The sequence below is a fragment of the Typopeltis vanoorti genome, chromosome 5 (assembly GCF_054136105.1).
Source record: "Typopeltis vanoorti isolate ZY-2024b chromosome 5, IOZ_Tvanoo_1.0, whole genome shotgun sequence".
Lineage (NCBI taxonomy): Eukaryota > Metazoa > Arthropoda > Arachnida > Uropygi > Thelyphonidae > Typopeltis > Typopeltis vanoorti.
The window spans coordinates 21,424,240-21,444,650 of record NC_143553.1 but is presented as its reverse complement, the minus strand read 5'-3'; the positions used below and the strand labels follow the sequence as shown (position 1 = coordinate 21,444,650).

The following is a 20,411-nucleotide window of genomic DNA, read 5'->3' as shown; positions in this document are numbered from 1 at the left end:
GAGTGTCTTGGTACATCTTGCAGTAGTATAAAGCAAGGTCGTGTCAAAGGTTAGAACATAATGACTGCATAAAATAATTTTTTTTTTTTTATTTGTTTGAACAGATGATTTGTGTTCTTCAATCTGGAATTATGTACTATTGGTTTTAGTAAACATGCCAAGAATTTAGACAATGGGGAAGTATTGTTTATATAGCAATTATAGGATGCATGGGATAACCTTCCTTGTGGATTTTAATTTGGCCAAAAATATTGGGACAAGAGATTTTTCATAACAAATTTATCAATTTTTTCCCCCTTTATTTAAAGAAATGAATGTGAAACTTACAACCAATTGGAATGCTAACTGATGACATCTATATAGGGAGTGCTTCTATCATCCTCCCCCCCCCCCCCCACAATTTTGATGAAAGCTGTTTGAAACGGTTTTCACCAAAATAAAGTGTACCTTGCTAACATGACTAATTTTTTTTATTGGTTGTCGAGTTTTTGTTTAAATTATACATGTTTTCATTCCTTTATTTTTTCATGAGGAACTCTTTTTAAAACCTTCAAAGTTTCACATGTAATTCATATTTTGGTTTTTATAACTTTTTTATTCATATTTTGCATCTTGGGTTATATTTTGAGCTTTTATTCAGTACTTTTTTTCATCTCACTTTTTATATCCAAGGTTTTAATCATTACTTTTTTTATACCTCAAGTCTTACTTGTTACTTCTCAAATGATTGATATTTTAAACTTAATGGTAATTTATATATACTTAGAAGAAATTCATACTACCACTATTATTGGCTATGATTGATTCATCACATGAACAACATGAAATGTGATTTCAATCATTAAAGAAGTGACATCAACAATCAACCATAGCCAAAATTACTGGGTGTTTCATGGAATAAAAAGTTTACTTATATATATAGGTATTAGGAAAGGTAGTAAGCGTGTTACCTAGGTATGACAGTGGTGATATGAGGCAGAGAGCAAGGATTATGAATGTGTTAGCAGAAATGTGTAAGGAGAAAGGAATGCAGTATGAGTTGAAGGACGAAGTGAACTGTATAAGGATGATGGACTGCAATTGAGTGGTTTTGGTGTGAGTCGCTTGGAGAGACTGCTGCTGGAAGGTAGAGAAGTGAGTGCAGAGAATGAATCTAATCAAGTGGGAAGCGATGTGGAAGCGCAGGAGATTGAAGAGGTGGTTATGAATGAAGAAGTGAGCAGCATGAGTATAGAGAATGAGTGTGCAAGACGGACAGGGAAATGGGGAGGTTCAGGGTGAACAGGGGAACACAGCGTGAGAAAGGTGGATGTGCCGAGAGGATGTAATGCATGTGTAGACAGGAAAGGAAGGTTATGACCTGGGATTAAGAGGAAACAGTTGGATTTGAAGAGGATTCTAAAACGAATAAGGAGAAAGGGAAATGGCTTGAGTTGAGCATGGAGAAATCATGTCGAATGAGTGGTATCTGTGATCCAGGAATAAGCTACTGTTTGTATATAAATGCTAGAAGTGTAAGAATCAAGGCAGATGAAATGCCTGCATTGAGTCTGTTCATCCAAAAATTGTTGGAATAAGTGAGAAACAGGAATAGAGATGGAAAGGTATGATGTCTTTCGAAAGGATAGAAAGAGTAAAAAGGGAGGGGGAGTACTATTGATGATAAAGAGTTATGTCCATACAAAATAGAAATGCAAGAGGGAAATAGTGCCAGTGGCTTTGAGGCAGTATGGTGTAAGATAGAGGGTGAAAAGAATGAAATTCAGGTATACCTCGGTTAAAGTTACCTCTGTTAACAAAGTCTGCAATTTCAAGCCCCATTTTACTTAAAAATATAAAAATTTTAAGGTCAACGCCTGGCAATCATCCGATTGGCGAATGACGACGACTCGTCACATACTCCCAAGCTGTCAGTGTCTGTTTTAAGAATTCCGCGCGTCATCCGCATGAATTTAGTCATTGCTTGCACTTCGTAGTGTGTGGTGCATTGCAATAAATGACGTATGTTCTCTGATAGCATTATTGTAGATTTTGTAAATATTAATTGATTATTTTGTTTTTCCACCATTTAGTTAAAATGTCAGAATCAAGGAAAAGAAAAGCAATTTCTTTAGAAACTAAATTAAATATACATGTTGAAAGGGGTGAAAAAAAATCCGATGTGGCACATTCTTTAGGATTAGCGCAGTCAACTTTAACAACCATATTTAGTCAATCAGAAAAAATATAAGTGCTCAGAATTGTACAGATGTTAAGCAGTAAAATTAACTTGCTTAAGGAGTCCAATTTTAGAAAAAATGGAGAAAATGTTAAGTTTGTGGATAGATGATATCACTTCATATGCCGTTAACTCATATGGTGATTCAAGAAAAAGCAATATTTTTGTTTAATCACCTGAAATCTAAACAAACTGAAGAAATTGCGGAAAATTTTGAGGCTTCTCGTGGTTGGTTTGAGAAATTTAAAAAACGGCCAGAATTCATAGTGTACAATTATCAGAAGCTGCAAATAAGTTTCCAGAAAAACTAAAGGAAATAATTGAATGTGAAAAATTTTCACCAAATTTGGTGTGCAATGTATGTTGACATAAGCAGTTTGTTCTGGAAACCATTACCATCGAAAAGCTTAATTTCTATTGAAGAAAAATCAGCAGCTCGGTTCAAAGCAGCCAAAGACAGTTTAATGTTACTCTTTGGATTAAATGCCTCTGGCGATTTTAAATAAAAATTGTTATCAGTTTACCATTCAGAAAAATCCAAGGATGTTAAAAGGTAACATAAAAACGAATTTACCTGTAATATGGAAAGCTAATAGAAAAGCGTGAATTACCAAGGAGTTATTTAATGATTGGTTTGTTAACAATTTTTGTCCAGAAGTCAAACGGTATTGCCTTGCCAAAGAAATAATTTTGAAGAAAAAGCTCTTTTGTTCTTGGACAACGCTACGGGACATCCTACTGATCTTAATACGTTAGACACATGCATGCATTCCTGTCAAAGTTGTCTTTTTTCCAGCAAACACAACTTCCCTGATTCAACTGATGGATCAGGGAGTATTAGCAACATTTAAAGCTTATTATATGCATGTACCATGCATATAATAAGCTTTAAGTGTTTATAATTAATAATTAAGCAATTTAATTGAACTAGAAGATAAAGAGCAAATGTCAATTAAAACTTTTTTGAAAACCTACACCATTAAAGATGCAACTGAAAACATTAATAGCTCTTGGAAAGAAGTCACTCAGAAATGCTTAAAGGGAGTTTGGTGCAAATTATGGCCAGAAGTTGTGCAAGAAGAAAATAACATTATTAAATGCAGATGATTTTTCAGTGGAAGATTTAGAAACACTTGTTAGCAACGAAGCCAAAGAAACTGAAGACGAAATTAAAGAAAGCTCTTACCAAAAAAAGTGTTAGCAATGAAAGATTTAAAAAGGTGCTTGAATGACATTGAAAACGTTTTAAATTTTTTCAGTGAAAATGATCCTGATTTAGAAAGTAGTGTTACTGTAAAGCGATCAGTTGTTAAATGCAATAAATCTGTATAGGCAATTGTTAAATGAAAGAGAAAAAAAGCATAAACAATCAACTTTAGATTCATATTTTAAAATATTGTGATTTTATCTTTGTCTGGTATATAATATTGACTTTTTATTTAATAAAGCTTTTTTTTTTTTCAAAAAAAAAGTCTCATTTTCTTTACATATGAACGTATCCCTATTATGGCCCTAGTATTTTTACCTATGAGAATGAAGTTTCGATTAACAAAGTAATTTCGTGGAACACATCCTCTTCATTAATTGAGGTATACCTGTACTTGGTTGGATGTTGTTATAGACTTGGTAATATGGATGGTAGTGACTATGGAATGTGCAATCAAATTAGCCAAGCAAATAAGAAAAGAGTGATCATTATGAGCAATTTTAATCATGGCAATATAGACTGGGATGATGAGCAAGTAGAAGTAAAGAAAATGAGTTCGAGTTTTTGAGGGACAACTATCTCAGACACTACGTAACAGAGGGCACATGAGGATTGAGGGTTTATTTTTCACTTGGTTAGACCAGCGTTTCTCAAAGTGTGGTACGCGTACCCCCAGGGGTATGCAAAAGGTCGTTAGGGGGTACGTGGCAATTTTCGGCTATGCATAATTAAAGGAGTCATTATATTTTTCAACAAACAGTGCAATTAGAGATAACTGGGATAAAACTGCACTAACTAATGAATCACATCCCCTCTCCAACAGAAACTGCAGTATAGACCAAGCAAAACCATATGATACCGGTGGAGCATATGGTTTTGCTTGACAACACCCCCGTCGATAACATGTTAAAACTAAGAAATATATAGTGAATGTGTTTCATTATGGAATCGGTTGAAGGGAATTAGCATTTCAACTCAACTGTTGAAATGCTAATTTGTCTTTAGTTCGCACAATCTTTTGTTAATACCACACCAATCATATGCAGTTCTTCACTGCTCTACGTATCTCAAGTCTTGTAAATTACTGGTAAGTTTTGCTTGAAATAATGGGAAAGAAGATGACGCTATTTGGGAAGATGATGTTGATGATGCACACAAAGAAACTGTTCTCGATTCCAAAAGTAGTGATAGTGAGTAGGAGCTTCTTGGTATGCACCATTTTCAGTTTTTTTTCTGAAAACTTGAGTTTCCAAAAATTCCTGCATGTATCTCACAACACAATTTTTTAACTTTAATTTCGGGAAAAAAGTTAGAGTTATATTCGAGTAAATACAGTATTTTTTTTAGCTTTCAAATTCTTATGTATGGATCGTTAAAAATTGGATTTATAAAACCCCCAAAAGAGAGCAATACAGCAAATACAAGTAGCTGTAAGCAACAAGAAAAACGTTGATACTGCATCTGGATCAAATGAAATTGATGAGTGTGTCGTCTGGCATCTCTAGAGAACCAAAATTTAAAAATAAATCATATTTGTTGTTTACATGAACATATAAATTCAAATAAAATAGATATTTAATTAATATTTTTAATTAATTAATGAATTTATTTTTTAATTAATTAGGGGGTACTTGGTAATAATGAAAATTTAAGAAGGGGTATGCAGACATCTGTAGTGTGAGAAACACTGGGTTAGACTATAATAAATTTAGTTTTATCCTTTATTCAAGCGTGAGCAAACAAAGTTTGAGCCTGAAAGTATCTTCAGGACAGAGCTAAGGTGGTGCAACACCAAGGCAACATCAGTATCTCCCATAATGCAAAGCACATCTCCTTGTAGATATGTTTAATGCTATTCATTAAGGCAAGGGCCACTACCCAGACTGGTTTCAACTTTTAGTGAGGTCTCGTCAGTGGGAGCCAGGTCCAGTAGTGGAGATACCAAGGCAGAAGCAATGAGAGGTCATCCCCACCTATAGGAGTTGCCAAAAAGGTGTAGGATTCTCTGAATTTAGAGTAATTTAATAATAAGGTTGTACACCTTTTGGCAACTCCTACAGGTGAGGATGACTTCTCATTGCTTTTGCCTTGGTATCTCCACTACTGGGCCTGGCTCCCACTGACGAGACCTCACTAAAAGTTGAAACTGGTCTGGGTAGTGGCCCATGCCTTAATGCATAGCATTACACATATCTACAAGGAGATGTGCTTGGCATTATGGGAGATACTGAGATAGGAGTGATGATGCCTTGGTGTTGCACCACCTTAGTTCAGTCCTGAAGATACTTTCAGGTGCAAACTTTGTTTGCTCACACTTGGATAAAGGATTAAACTAAACTTATTATAGAGGATTAAGGGTGTTGGATTTGATCATCTCATCAGAGAATGTAATTATAAATGAGGTGTCCAATCATCCTGCAATTGGTGAGAGTGACCATGAAGTGATTATCTGGGTGGTTGCCAATCAGTGTGGGAACCTCTCTGAGAAAAATGGTATATGTGGAACTACAAGGCTGGTTATTATGAAGAGCTTATCAGGAGACAGCTTGCAGGTGTAGCATGTAATGAGGAGTAAGCTGGAAAATAGATCAATGCAGCTTGGGGGATTATTCAAGAACTATCTAGTAGAAGCAATGTCTAAATGTATTCCAAGAGGCAGAAGGTTAAATAAGGTAGGTATGAAATGAATAAAGAGATCAAACAGAGAAAAAGGGCATTATGGAGGTAGCATAAGAGAAGTGGTAATAACCAATTCCACGAGGATTACAAAGATCAGGCAAGGCAGGTGACTTGGTTGGTAAGAGTAGCAAAAGTGAGGTATGAGCAGCAGTTAGCCAATGAAGCCAAAAAGAATCCAAGGGAGTTCTTTCAATATGTAGGCAGCATAAAAAAAAAAAAAAAAAAAAAAATAATTATAGAAGGATGACACTGATTGGAAAAAATGGTATAAGGACAAATGTTGCAGAAGATATAGTAGATACTTAATGAGCAGTTGATGATGGGGAGGAGAGACTGACTGTGAGCAGTTGATGATGGGGAGGAGAGACTGACTGTGAGCAAGAGGTGTATGGGGAGTTGAGCAAACTTGATGTTAATAAGGCTGTGGGACTTGATAATATATCACCATGTATTCTGAAGGAATGTACCAGGGAGTTGACATCTGCCTTGACATATATTTTTAATATGAGTCTTGCACTCGGTCAAGTTCCAAAGGAGTGGAAGGAGGGCAAGACAGTGCTGCTTCATAAGGGAGGTGATAGAACTCAAGAATCAAATGATAGGCCTATCTGTGTGTCTGATGTTGTGGTTAAGTTGTTGGAGAAGCTTGTGAGAGCTAGGATCCAGAATTGGGTTGGCAACAATGGTATTAACTCTGATGGACAGCATGGATTTGCTACAGGTCATGTTTTAGTAATCTGCTTACTTATCACAATAAGGTGATGGCTTCCTTGGGCAGAGGAGAGGGATATACAGTAATATACTAAATTTTGCAAAGACTTTTGATAGATTACTGCATGATAAGTTGATAATCAAACTAGAATGGATGGGGTTGGATATTAGATTAGTGCATTGGATCGGAGACTGGCTATCCGATAGGTATCAGCAAGTTGTGTATGGGGGAGCAATATCCTGGAAAAGGAGAGTCAGTAGTTGTTGAAGAAATCTCAGGGTGTACCTCAGGTGTCTGTTTTAGGGCCATTACTGTTTAACTTATATGTTAATGATATTGGCGAAGATTTGGATGGAGATATTCAGTTGTTTGCAGATGATGCAAAGTTGGGACGAACTATGAAGAGATGTTGGCAAGTGACTGGAATTTCGAATGTGAGGAAAGATTGAGAAGATGCAACTTACAGAGTCTAGTGGATAGGAGGAAGAGGGGGAGATATGATAGAGATCTACAAGTTAGTAAGGGGCTGTTATAGGATCAACTTTGGAGAGATTCTGCAGAAAACTGTGAGAGATCAGGAGAGAACCAGAGGTCATCCCTGGAAACTGTATAAAGAGGGTGTGAGCAGGGGAGTGAGAAGCAGGTTTTTTGCATGTGGAGTTGTGAATGATTGGAATGTCTTGCCTGAGTGTGTGGTGTCTGCAGAGAATTTGAGTGTTTAAGGCACAGAATGATGAGCTGTGTGTATGATAAAAAGGATCTCCTAGGTCAGTAGTGGCGAACCTTTTTATGTGCATGTGCCAAAAGTTTATATATTGAGTTGCTGATGTGCTGGCACTTGCAAAAAATTTACAAATCAAGTTGCTGACGTGCCGGGCAGTTTTTAGTAGGGAAAAAATTAATAGAAAATTAATTTATAATATATAATATTTTATAAATAGTTATTTATAATTTTATACATATTTTATTCTATTTATAATGTTTATATATTATAATATTATTCAGTGTAAGTTTATTATTGTATTATTAAATTGATTTTAATGATGTTGGTTTGAAAAAAAAAAAAACAGTAGTGAGAATAATATTTCTGCATTGTAACTCACCATAGAAGCCAGCTGGGCAGGGAACTCGCACCCCTGATTTTACTTTACGAAAAAAGACATCAAAAAGTTTGCATATTATCTCGCACACGAAAAACGTTTAAACATGTTCACGTCGAGGCGATAGTAACTCACTCCAAGCAGTAACAACATGCCCTCCCCAACAGACATTATACTGCAGATGCAAGAAAAAGAAGTGCAGTTTTATTGTATCCTTTAATAAGGTACAGAGGCTTTTGAAGTCTGTATAATATATTTCTCAACAAATAGTGTGATCCATTAGTTAGCACCTTTTTTATTCCAGCTGTCTCTAATTGCACTATTATTGTCCCCCTCCCATAAACTATGCTGTATAGACTCGAGGAAAACCATGTTGCACTGGAACACGGTATCTAACTAAAAACTATTATCAGTTTTTCAATTACATGAAATAAGTGTTTGTTTTATTGCATTTGAAATTCTCAATGTCATTATGACAGATCACTAAGGCTAACTTCAAATAAAATTCTACCATGAATTGACATGCTATATAATTATGGTGACCATACATCCTTCATTTATTTAATATGACAATCCTTTATTTCATTGCTCTATCCTTTAGATTTATTTTTTTATAAAATGGCCATTTTGTCCTTTATTTTGTGAATTAAAATAGTAAATTGAATATTAATACCAACATATTTAAAGATGTAATTCATAAATTTTACCAACCTGCATTGATAATTTAAATTAATCGGAGAGCCGTTTCGTGGAAATGAAAGTATTTGAATGGGTCCTACTACGAGAAATCACTCTGCGGGTGAAGATCGAGGAAAGTGTTTGTTTATTTCCAGCAGGGGCCGCTCGTGCATAGGCACTGTGGAACTACAGCACCCCCAATTTTTCTCGATATATAAATATATTTATTAATTTATTTATATTTTCTTATAATATTTAATTTTATCATCAATGGTCCGGATCATACAATTCTCTTATTTTGATTAAAAAATAATAAAAATCCATCTTGTAGCACTTAGGAGGGCGAAGGATGCTAGCAGCACTGTGTTTACCACGTTGTCATATTGTCATGCACCCAAGCATATGCACGTCATAATGAGATGTGTGGTATTAGCATAATGCGGCACTGTCCGTCGTACAGTTCCACTGTTGTTTATATGCAGTTTGCGCCAGTAGTTAAGTAATTTTGAATTATACTAAACTGTATAATTTTATCGATAATAAACAAATATTTTTCATGTTTATTATTTTTTAAAAAAATGTTAACATAATTTTGATATTTTATCCAAACACGTATACACTGTACTTACAATGTGTATGTGTATTTTGAAAGTTACAGCACCCCCCACGATTTCAAACCACGAGCTGCCACTGATTTTCAGTCACTGGAACTTAAACATAAATGACGTCAAACTATTTGATGAAGTTTTGTGTATTAAAAGTTATGTCACCAGTGAAAAGATCGAAGAATGGTGACAAAATGACGAGTCCTGCCAACGTAGAGGTTGAAAATTTTAAATATTTCGCAGATAAACACTTATCTTTTAAAAACATTTTAAAAATCGTCGACTTTTGCTTATGTCTCCATGGATCTAATGCCTCCATTGAACGAGTATTTTCATTAGTGAACAATATGTGGACCAGTGAAAAAACCCAATTAAAAATCAATTGAAAGCATGAATTTATATCAAATGGAACTTTGGCTTGAATTGTATACAGTTTTATGCATTTTTAAACCACAAACCTGATTTATTAAAAGTTCATTCTTGTGAAAAGTATCAAAATTAAATTTTTTTAAAGTAATAATATGATTATTTAAAATGCTATGTATATGCTTATGTTGTACAATAAATGTTATAAAGCTTTTTAGTTTTAGTGAAACAAACAAACGCAATTTTTTTTTTATTATGAAACAATTTCTGATTTGTCCTTTATTTTTTCCAAAAAAATATGGTCACTGTACATATAATGTGTATGAGAGCTCAAACGCAAACAAGCAGGAATAAAATTCAACCAAGGATTGAAACTTTGTGTAAGTTGAGCCTGCCGGTAATGAGAAGTTCCGTCGTAACGATAAATGATACCCCGTCATGAATGTGTTAAAATTAGAAATATATAGTGAATGTTGTTATGACAGTTTCAGATGTTATGGAATTCGGTTGAAGAGAATTAACATTTCAACTCAACACTTGTCGGTTGCCTTTCTGCTTAGGGCACGTGATCTTTTGTTAATACCGCACCAATCATATGCATGTCTTCATAGCTACTCTCCTGTGTAAACCAAAACTTAACTTGCACATATTGTAATAACTAAAAAAAAAGTTAAATAATTTATAAGCATATTAAAGGATATCACCTGTAAATTGTTGGCGTGCCAGCAAAATTCTCGGACTTGCCACCTCTGGCAACCTTGCCATAGGTTCCCCATCTATGTTCTAGGTGAGTCTTTGACTCCATGGGGTCTTGAGATGGTAATAATATTCTTCTTATGTTTAAATTTAAGGAGCAATATGAACCCAAGGTTCAGAATAGTTCAATAATTTATCATTTAAGTTCTGAATTATGTTAAATGCAATTCCCCCCCCCCCCTACAGAGATCAGGTCAGAAAATTAAATGTTACTGTTACCAGATATACTGTGCATGTTATGACAGCACGACATTCAAGTAGCTTTTGCAGACTGTATATTTTATAAATGAATTACTCAAGATGAATTTGATATAAAAGTTGAAATGTAGAGCTGCATTTTAGTTTTAACTCAAGTTATTTAATTCAATATGGTAGTTATGTCTCCTAAAGTTCAAGTGATTTTAAGCAATGATTGGAACGATTCTTTATCTCCAGACTCTAAGTAATTATTTAAATAGTCTACTACTGCTGAACTACTAGACAGAACATTAAACACACGCTTTTCTGTACGTGGCAGCAATTTTTCCAACATGAAGATTAAATGATGATGGAAAGTCGTGAATGGTGTGCCATGAGATAGAGATATATCTATCCAGTCTTTTACACATTTCCAAGGTGTATATTTACAACCACAAAAGAGAGCTGGATTCTGAAGCAATCCTCTTGCAGCCATAACTCCTAAACAAAAAAGAAAAGTGAATAAGCATTCGGATAAGTTCCAAAAATTGATTTCAAAAGGGAAGAATAAAATGTTCACCAATACTGAAGTTAAATTACAATAACAAAAAGAAATAGATATCCAGAAAACATTTTCAAATTTATAGGCCACCACAGCGTTCAATAATTATTTTAAAATAATTTTATTATATAAATAAAAATTGTATTATACCATTATTATTATTAGTAACATCAGTTTTATTATTAATAAAGGCCAAAAGTTAGAAGCATTAGATTTGGTTGATGGAAGATGATTTAGTTTCATGGGCAGAATATAAGGAGTATACTATTTTCATGGAGGATGGAGATAGGTTAGGGGATATATATGTTGGGATATGATAAAGTAGGTACAAGACAACTAGGCGACGTAATAAGAGATCAAATATGCAATTCTATTCTGTTGATCTATTACCAGGTAAATTTAAATATTTTTTTGAGAAATGAGTTAAAAAAAAGGCATAAACATAAAATTTGAAAACTCTCACTTATAATTAAGTTTATTTTTCTTGTGTAGAATTATGAATTGTATAGAAGTTATATTGAAATTTCCCATACAAAAAAATGAGTCAGCTAGTTAATAAATATTTATATTATATATTTTCGTTTATATCATATATCAAAATTTGTAGGATCGTTTAAGAAAGAGATGGTTAAAAAGAGTGGTCCGAAAATGATTTAAAAATGAAAAGGTATAATTGCACAGTATTAAAATAAAGAAAAAATATAGTTTTGTTTTAATTCATTGATTAATATTATTTTGTAATTAACAAACATATTTACAAATGTTACATATATACAAAAAAACAAAAAAGTATATGAAATTCAAGTAACTTTTTTTAAATTTATTCATTCATATTATAGTTATATGCAATACCACATAAATATTCTATTATATTTTCCCTATCGTAATTAATAACTTTTTTTCAAAATTCTTTGGTCAGCTTCATCATAACGTCTACGTTTGTGCTCATGTTGAAAATCTGCTACTGCTCTTTCATAATCAACATCATAGTTTTTTGAATTTTTTGTAGTCCATTTATAAAAATTTAAAAATGGATGATTTGCATTGCTGCCAAAACTCAATTGCAGTTTTTGATGACAGGCTTCCGCAAAATTATTTGTTCTATTGCTTCCATTTATTGTTCTTTGGTACACAGACCAAACGTTTGAGGGAAAAATCGGTGGAGCCCTGGTTCTGTTATTCCTTAGACGACCTATGTATGTGTTCGTAAACGATTCTAAAATTGGTGCAAATTCATTGGATAAATGATTCTCAAGTTCAGAAATAGCGTAAATAATATCTTGTTCTGGAACAAAAGCAAGCGAAGTGATCATTTTTGAATTTAAAGCGAATTGTGCATCAGAATTATATCTGGTTAAAAGACTGCATGAAGCTAAATGCTTACGAAGATTTTGTACGAGATGAAAAAAGCAATCATGGCCACATTTCATGTATCATATAAAATAATTTTGTATATGTTTCAAGAGTCTTATTAGGTAATAAACAATATATAAAACAGGACCTCCATCCTTTCTAGCCAAAATAACAAAAATTTCAGCAAAAAGAGAGAGAGAAAGTAAAAATGTGCCATCCATAAATAATTCATTCATGCTTTGGCTCCACACTGCATGGCTTTCACGACCAAAAATTAATATTCTCATGGGGTCGACCTGTTCTGATCCAGAATCAGCCAATAAAAAACGTTCGAATTGTGATGGACTGAATTCATAATTTAAGTATTCTTCAGGAATAATTATTGTTTCCCTAGAATCAGGATTAATTGGGGCTTTTAAATTTTTTAATCTTCTTCTTCTTTGAATATTTCTGCACAGACTGCTATAATTTGGAAGCATTCCTTCTACTGCAGAAGAAACATTTTGTAGAACTTGAGTTCTGATTTGTGATGGGTTGCTCATTGTCGTATCCGCTAATTTTTTTGGCTCTTGTACTAACTTCTTGCGTTATTACCCTGGCCGCATTTCCAGAACTGCTACATGTGTGTTCCTGTTTTTCAGAAATTAGTCATCCATCACTGACACTTGTCCAGATTTTACCTTTGCATCCTTTGTTTTTATTTTCACATTGCCAAAATTGAATTGAACCTTTCTTATCAATCTTGTCAACATAAACATAAAGATACCCATTCCAATCATATTTTTCCTTGTCTCTTTGACTTAATATTCTTGAATTATCCATTTCTGAAGAATAGAAACAAGAAATATAAATATAAAAATAAAATTTTAAAAATTCTTAATTATATCAAGTGAAATATTTCTATACTTCTATATAATTGTACTTAGCAATTTGTTTCATTTGAGAGATAATCAAGAGTTTGAAATTTATTTAAATTAATTAAGATGTCACATGATTAAGATTATAAATTTTGAATACTTCTTCAGACAATAAAAATAAACTTAATTATAAGCGAGATTTTTCAAATTGTATGTTTATACAGTAATTCTATGGGAAATTTCAATATAACTTCAATACAATTTGCAATTCTACACAATAAAAATAAACTTAAATAAACTTAATTATAAGCAAGATTTTTCAATTTTGTTGTTTGGCAATTTATCATTTGGGCGTTTTGTGTGCGGTTATTTAGTTTAATATGCATTCGCAAGATATTTTAACTAGTCTTACTGTTTAATAGAAGTCAAAATATCTTGCGAATGCGTATTAAATTAAATAACCGCACACAAAACGCCCAAATGATAAATTGCCAAACAAGACACCTTATGCAGTGAAGCTCAGAAATAAAAATTATAAGCAAGATTTTTCAATTTTTTTGTTTATACCGTTCTTTTAACTCATTTTTACCTGTAATAGATCAACAGAATAGAATTGCATATTTCATCTTTTATTCCGTCGCCCATTTGTCCGTGTCCTTGATAAAGCCTACCTGGAGAAAACATACAGCTAGTTCCTGCTATAGGCCAAGGGAAGTTGGGTCCACGGTGAAGCAGCCTGTGAAGGTAGGTTTATGGTGACCAAATGTTGTACATATTCCAGATGGGGGTACAGGAAAAGAGGATGTCCAGGAAGGCTAATTTTCTGTTCTTTTTTTTTTTTTTTTCATGGTGAAGTTGATGTGTGGGTGTAGGCCGTTGATTTTGGTTGTCAATGCTGATCTTTGCTCAATAAAGAACACATCACCTATTTCAAATCTAAAGCTCTCCAACAAGAACTAGGAATGATCCAATGTATCATACTACAGAATGGCTTCACCTCAAGAAAGTTTAAATGTGTTCTGGACACTTACAAGTCTATCCCTAAAAATTCTGAAACTGTACAGTGAGTACCTATTCCAAACATCTTCCCTATCAACAACATCTCCTGGTTTCCAGAACTATTTATCTTTCTACGAAAGATAAATAGTTCTGGAAACCAGGAATCTCTCTCTCTCCGTTCCTGGTGTTTACCAGGTTCAATGTATTTGCTTCTTCTTGTACTCTGGACAAACAGGATATTCTATTGACAAATGATCACAAGAAAAACAGTCTTATATCAGCAACAGTAAACTTGAAAAATCTGGCCTTGTACAGCACAGAGTGGACACTAACCACATTATTATTATTATCAACAGACCTCCATGGAGAGAAGAGACTCATCATGGGAGATCCCACTCTCACACATACAGCTCATCGTACCTCAACTTAACCAGATTCACTATCCCTGCACTCGCCACACTCTCAGGGAATGCATTACAATTGCCCACCACTCCCCATGCAAAAAATCTACTCCTAACACCCACCTTATGCATTCAAGGATGGTCTCTCATTCTCCCCATCTCCAGATATTCTATGAAAAATCTCATTCATATTAATCTGGTAATTATCCCTTATCAGGGATAATTGCCAGATTAATATGTCTTGGTCATGTCTCCCCTCTTCTTTCTATTCATTAGATCTGTCCTCATATTTCACATTACAGAGACAAACTTAGTCAATTATCTCTGAACCTTCTCCAAAACTTCATCATCCTTTTTAAAGTCTAACGACCAAATCTGTGCACAGTACATATGTAGCCTGATATAGCCTTGTACAATGGAATCAAAACATCCTTAGTTCTACACATCAATATTCTCTGCATCATTCCCATAATCCACTGTGTTGTCCTCACAGTTTTAGTAAAATGTCTACAAAATTCCAAGTCCTTCATATCTTCCACCTCCTCCAAAATATCCTCACAATACTATATATACCCAATTTTGCTTCCCAAATTTTAAAACCTTACATTTTGCAACATTAAAGTAACATCCCTACACACTCATCCATTCAGAGTCTATTCAGGTCTCCTCTTGTAAAGTTACATTTGCTCTACTCTCATAACTCTCCCCAACTTTACATCATCTGCAAACAACTGTATATTACCATTTAAGCCCTTTTCAATGTCATTTACATACAAATTAAACAACAATGGCCCCAAAACAGACCACTGAAGCACACCATTAGTGCCTCTCCTCTTCAGGGATATCACCTCTCCCCAACATACAACCCTGTTGATACCTATCAGACAGCTCATTTCAATTCAACACACTAATCTACTATCCAACCATGTGGTAATTTATCGAAAGCATTGCAAAATCTAAATATATTACTGTATATGCATCCCTCTTGTCCAATGTATTCATGTCCTGTTATAATAAGTAAGCAGATTGCTAAAACACGATCTACCTTTAGCAAACCCATGCTGCCCATTAAAGAGAATTCTACTGCTGTCCACCCAGTTCTGAATACTTGTCCGTGCTAGCTTCTCCAATACCCTGACCACAACTTAAGACCAGCAGATTGACCTTCAAAATGTTTAATAAAGGCTGTTAAGATGATAACCTTCCCCCCTTTTAAAATATTTATAATGCTATGTCATTCAATAATTTTATTTATCTCCTTTTTGTTATTTTATTTCAAAGTTAATTATTTTAATTTTAGGTTAAACTTTAACTCAATCTCATTTTATTTTCTAACCACCCATATGGTGACACGTGGCTCAGCTGTAATAAATAGGATTAATGTTCTTTGTGCTAGATTCATCTTTTGATTATTATTACTATTACTATTATTACGAGCAACTCCAGGGAGTCATTAGACTCATCGAGGGAGGCCCCAAATCATATTCATCACAACTATTCAACATTCATACAGTATCTATCATACCTCACCTTAAACTCATTCACTGTCACAGCATCCACCACAGACTCAGGGAGCGCATTCCACTCATTCACTACTCTAAAAGTAAAGAACCTAGCTCTAACACCTTTACTAACCACACTTTTCCCCAGTTTCCATGGATGTCCCCTAGTCCTCCCACAACCAGCCCTGTTCTCAAAATATCTTCTGAATTAATTTTATAGAAACCCTTCAGTAATTTGAATGTCTCAATCATATCTCCCCTCCTCCACCTATCAACCAATTTTTGCAACCCACAAATCCTCAACCTGTTCTCATAAGGTTCATTCCACAGAACTGCTATCATCTTGGTCACTCGCCTCTGGATCCTCTCCATCTCCTCCACATCAAGAAGAAACCTAGGTGACCAAATCTGGGCACAGTAGTCGAGATGGGTCTTATCAAGGCTCGATACAGAGGAACAATAACCTGCTTGTCAACGTATTCTTCAGCAACCAAGTGATTTGATGAGCTGATTTGGCCACTTTTGCAATGTGTCCCCTAAATTTCAATTCCTTATCCACCAACACTCCTAAATCTCGTGCCTCATCAATTTCCTGGAGCACAGTTCCACCAATGCAGTAAACTGCCGCCAATCTTTTCACCTATAAATGCATAACCTTAAATTTTGCCACATTAAATTGACATCCATTCTCCTTAGCCCAGACCTCCAATCTATCCATATTCACATATGGCACCGATAAAGAAAAAAATGGCGGCCAGGTCGCCATGTTTGTTTAAGAGTTTTGATGTAAACGAATTTATGCAATGTGCTGTCTGTGAGATGTATGCCTTGCGAAGAGCGGTGGGAGTCTGGTTAGAAAGTGATAGTGGAGTTGATATGTGCAGAAAGTGTAAAGAGAATGAGGATTTCAAGCGTGTTTCGTGTGGCAAGAGTGATATCATTAACGATAGTCGGAATGTAGAAAATGGCGGTGTGCTAGAGAATTGCGTGGTAGTGCCAGATAGGTGTGAGAGCGTCGTTAAAAGTGTAAATGGAGGTAGAAGTACAGAACGAATGCATGATTTGATTGATAATGAAACTGGTGAGATAAATGCGAGTAGTGAAATTGCCCGTTTGAACGGTGTGATACACAGAGCTAAAAGGCAACTGGAGCGTATGGAAAAATGTGTGCTGAACGTACCGACAAATAACCGGCGAAAGTCTGTGACGGCAAATAATAGAATGTTCGTAAACATCAATAAAATGAAGAAGCGAGTGCTGTATGGGGATTCGCTATTAAGAGGTGTAATAGTTGAGAGTTTAACGAAGTCGTACCAGCCGTGTGCGAACATAAAGGACGTCAGCGAATCTATTCGACTGCAAAAACAGAGGGTGAAAGAGATGATAATCGAGGCAGGAACAAATGATTTGAAAGAGGATAAAATGGAAATGATAGAGGATGTGAGGGAATTATTTGAGGTAGCAAAAGAGAAGAGTGAGAGAGTTAGGATGGTGAGTATCTTACCGCGGTATGACAGCGAAGTGTTTAGAAGGAGGGCCATAATTGCCAATAACTTTATGCGTGGGTTATGCATGGAGAGTGGTGTGGAATTTGTGGATGTATGGAATGAGTTCGATGGGCGAAAGGGCTTATATAAGATGGATGGGTTACATTTGAATGGAGTTGGTGTACGCAGACTTGAAAAAGTGTTGATAAATGATGTGGAAGTGGATGAACAGACTCAGGGAAACTAGATTTATTAAGGGTGGGAATATGTAGACTTTAGGGAGGCAGTGGAGTGTATGAATGAGTATATTATGCCCAAGCGAGTACGAAGGATAACAAATCAGAATGGGATAGTTAGTATAAGCATCAAAGTAGGGACAGGACAAATGGGCTTCTGCAATTCATGTACACTAATGCCAGGAGTATTAGGAACAAGAAGGAAGAGTTTTTGCCCATGGTTGGCACTTCCAGGCCACAGGTTGTTGGTATTAGTGAAACGTGGCTGACAGAAGATGATAACGCTAGTGGGATTGAATGCGACGGGTATAGCGTGTTCAGGAGTGACAGGGTGAATAAAAAGGGAAACGGGGGGAGGAGTGTTATTGATGATAGCTGATGAGCTGCAGCCAAGGAGTATAGAAGTTGAACTGCAGGATAGAGAAAAGAGCACATTTGAGGCTGTTTGGTGTGAGATAGAATCTAGCAGAACAAAATATACAATTGGGTGCTGCTATAGTCCATCACCTGGTCTATAGGCAAATAGAAGAAATGAGTGGAAGGAGGGTAATTATTATGGGTGATTTCAATTATGGTAACATTGATTGGAAAGAGGAGAGGGCACATGGGAGGAAGGAATTGGATTTTATGCGGTTATTAAGGGACAACTATCTACGGCAACATGTGGTGGAAAATACCAGGGGGCAGAGAGTGCTAGACCTTGTAATTGCAACTGAGAATGTGGCTGTAACGAACATGACCATGTTGCCACCAACTGGTGAGAGTGACCATAAGGTCATGTCTTGGGAGGTGGCTAATGGAGTGGAATTTACAATTAAGACAGAGTACATGTGGAATTACCGGGCTGGTAAGTATGACAAGCTTAGGTGTGTGATTGGCTCAGTGCCATGGCATGTAAAACTGCAATGGCTGGATGTTGATAGTGCATGGGAGGTGTTTAAGAACTGTTTGCAGGAGGCAATGGTTGACTGTATACCAAGAATCCGAATAATAAATCAAGTAGGGGTTAAATGGATGAATAACACTATTAAGCTTGAGCTGCAAAAAAAAGAAACAATTGTGGAGGGAATTTAAGGAGAAAGGTGACCATCAGGTGCAGGAACAGTATAAAGCTCATGCCAGGATGGTAACAAAGGTGGTAAGAAAAGCAAAAGCAGATTATGAAAGAAAATTGGCCATGCAGAGAATCCCAAACATTTTTTTCAATATGTTGCAAGTAAAAGGAAAAATGATCATGGTAGAATGATCTTAAAAAATGCTGAGGGTAGGGAGGTAACCGAATCAGTCGATATTGTGGAATTACTGAGCGAGCACTTTGCAAGAGTATATCATCCAGGTGGTGACTTTGCAGGAATGGAAGAACCAACAGCTTATACTGGAATTGTGATGAATGAAGTAGAGGTAACTAGTCTATTACAGAACCTCAATGTCAATACATCTGTGGGATTGGATGGTATACCAGCTCGTGTCATACGTGAAGCGGCTAAAGAATTGTCAGTGCCCTTGACCATTTTGTTTAATTTGAGCCTCGGGTCTGGGTCAGTCCCAAGGGGGTGGAAAGAGGGGAAAATAGTTCCGCAGCACAAAGGTGGTTCCAAGGCTGCTGTTGAAAATTACCAGCCAATCAGCATAACAGGAATCATTATCAAGGTCTTAGAGAAAATAGTGCTAATTATGCTAATACATTGATGCTGGCCTGTTAATTTCTGGCCAAAATAAAATTATTCATTATTCTTGTGAAATAATTATGACTATGTCACAAGTGCCATTAAAAATATATCTTCTTCTTTGAGTGCCATCTCCTATCGGAGGTCGGTGACCACCTTGGCAAATTTTGAGCGATTCTCAGCTATTCTGAGCAGTCTCTCAGAGTTCATGCCAGTCCACTGTCTGATATCTGCCAGCCAAGATTTTCTTCATCATCCTTGTCCTCTTCTTCCATTTATCTTCCCTTTTATAATCAATTGAAGTATTTTATATTTTTCATTACGAAGTAGGTGACCAAGAGTTTTCCCTCTTTTTATGGTATCTAAAAGTTCATGTGATTTCCCCATTTGTTCCAGTATTGGACCTTTTTGCTGTCCATGGGATTTTTAACATTCGTCTGTATAACCACATCTCAAAGGGTTCAAGTCTTTTTATTGATGTTGTCTTCAAGGTCCAAGTTTCTGCACCGTACAGCAGTACAGACCATATATAGCATTTAACCATGCGTACTCTAAGTTCTAAGTTTAAACTGCGGTTACACAGTGTTGATTTCATTAAGAGAAAATCTTTTCTTGCCATTTCAATTCTAACTTTTATTTCCATTTCTGGATTGCAATCTTCATTTAACCAGCATCCGAGATATTCAAACTTTGCCACTCTTTCTATTTGTTTCCTATTTAAAGAAAGTGCTAAATTAAGAATTGGTTTCTTACTTATGACCATGAATTTAGTTTTGGTAATATTTATTTTTAATCCCATTTTTTCACTCTCTGCATTTATTAGTTCCAAAAGATTTTGAAGATCCTGAA

General features: G+C 35.3%; 1 protein-coding gene across 4 annotated transcripts in view; it reads right to left on the bottom strand.

Annotated features, from left to right (window-relative positions):
* The window catches only part of Dus4 (Dihydrouridine synthase 4), a 308,706-nt gene that overhangs the window by 5,634 nt on the left and 282,661 nt on the right, over positions 1 to 20,411 (bottom strand). For 3 of the 4 annotated variants that reach the window (XM_090392279.1, XM_090392280.1, XM_090392281.1), the window contains exon 7: positions 9,822 to 10,999. The exons of the other annotated variant lie outside the window; for it this stretch is intronic. In XM_090392279.1, coding sequence (XP_090248405.1) covers positions 10,713 to 10,999 — 287 coding nt within the window. In that variant the 3' untranslated portion in view covers positions 9,822 to 10,712. Of the gene's footprint in view, positions 1 to 9,821; positions 11,000 to 20,411 lie in introns of those variants that run through there. 4 annotated transcript variants of the gene reach the window in all.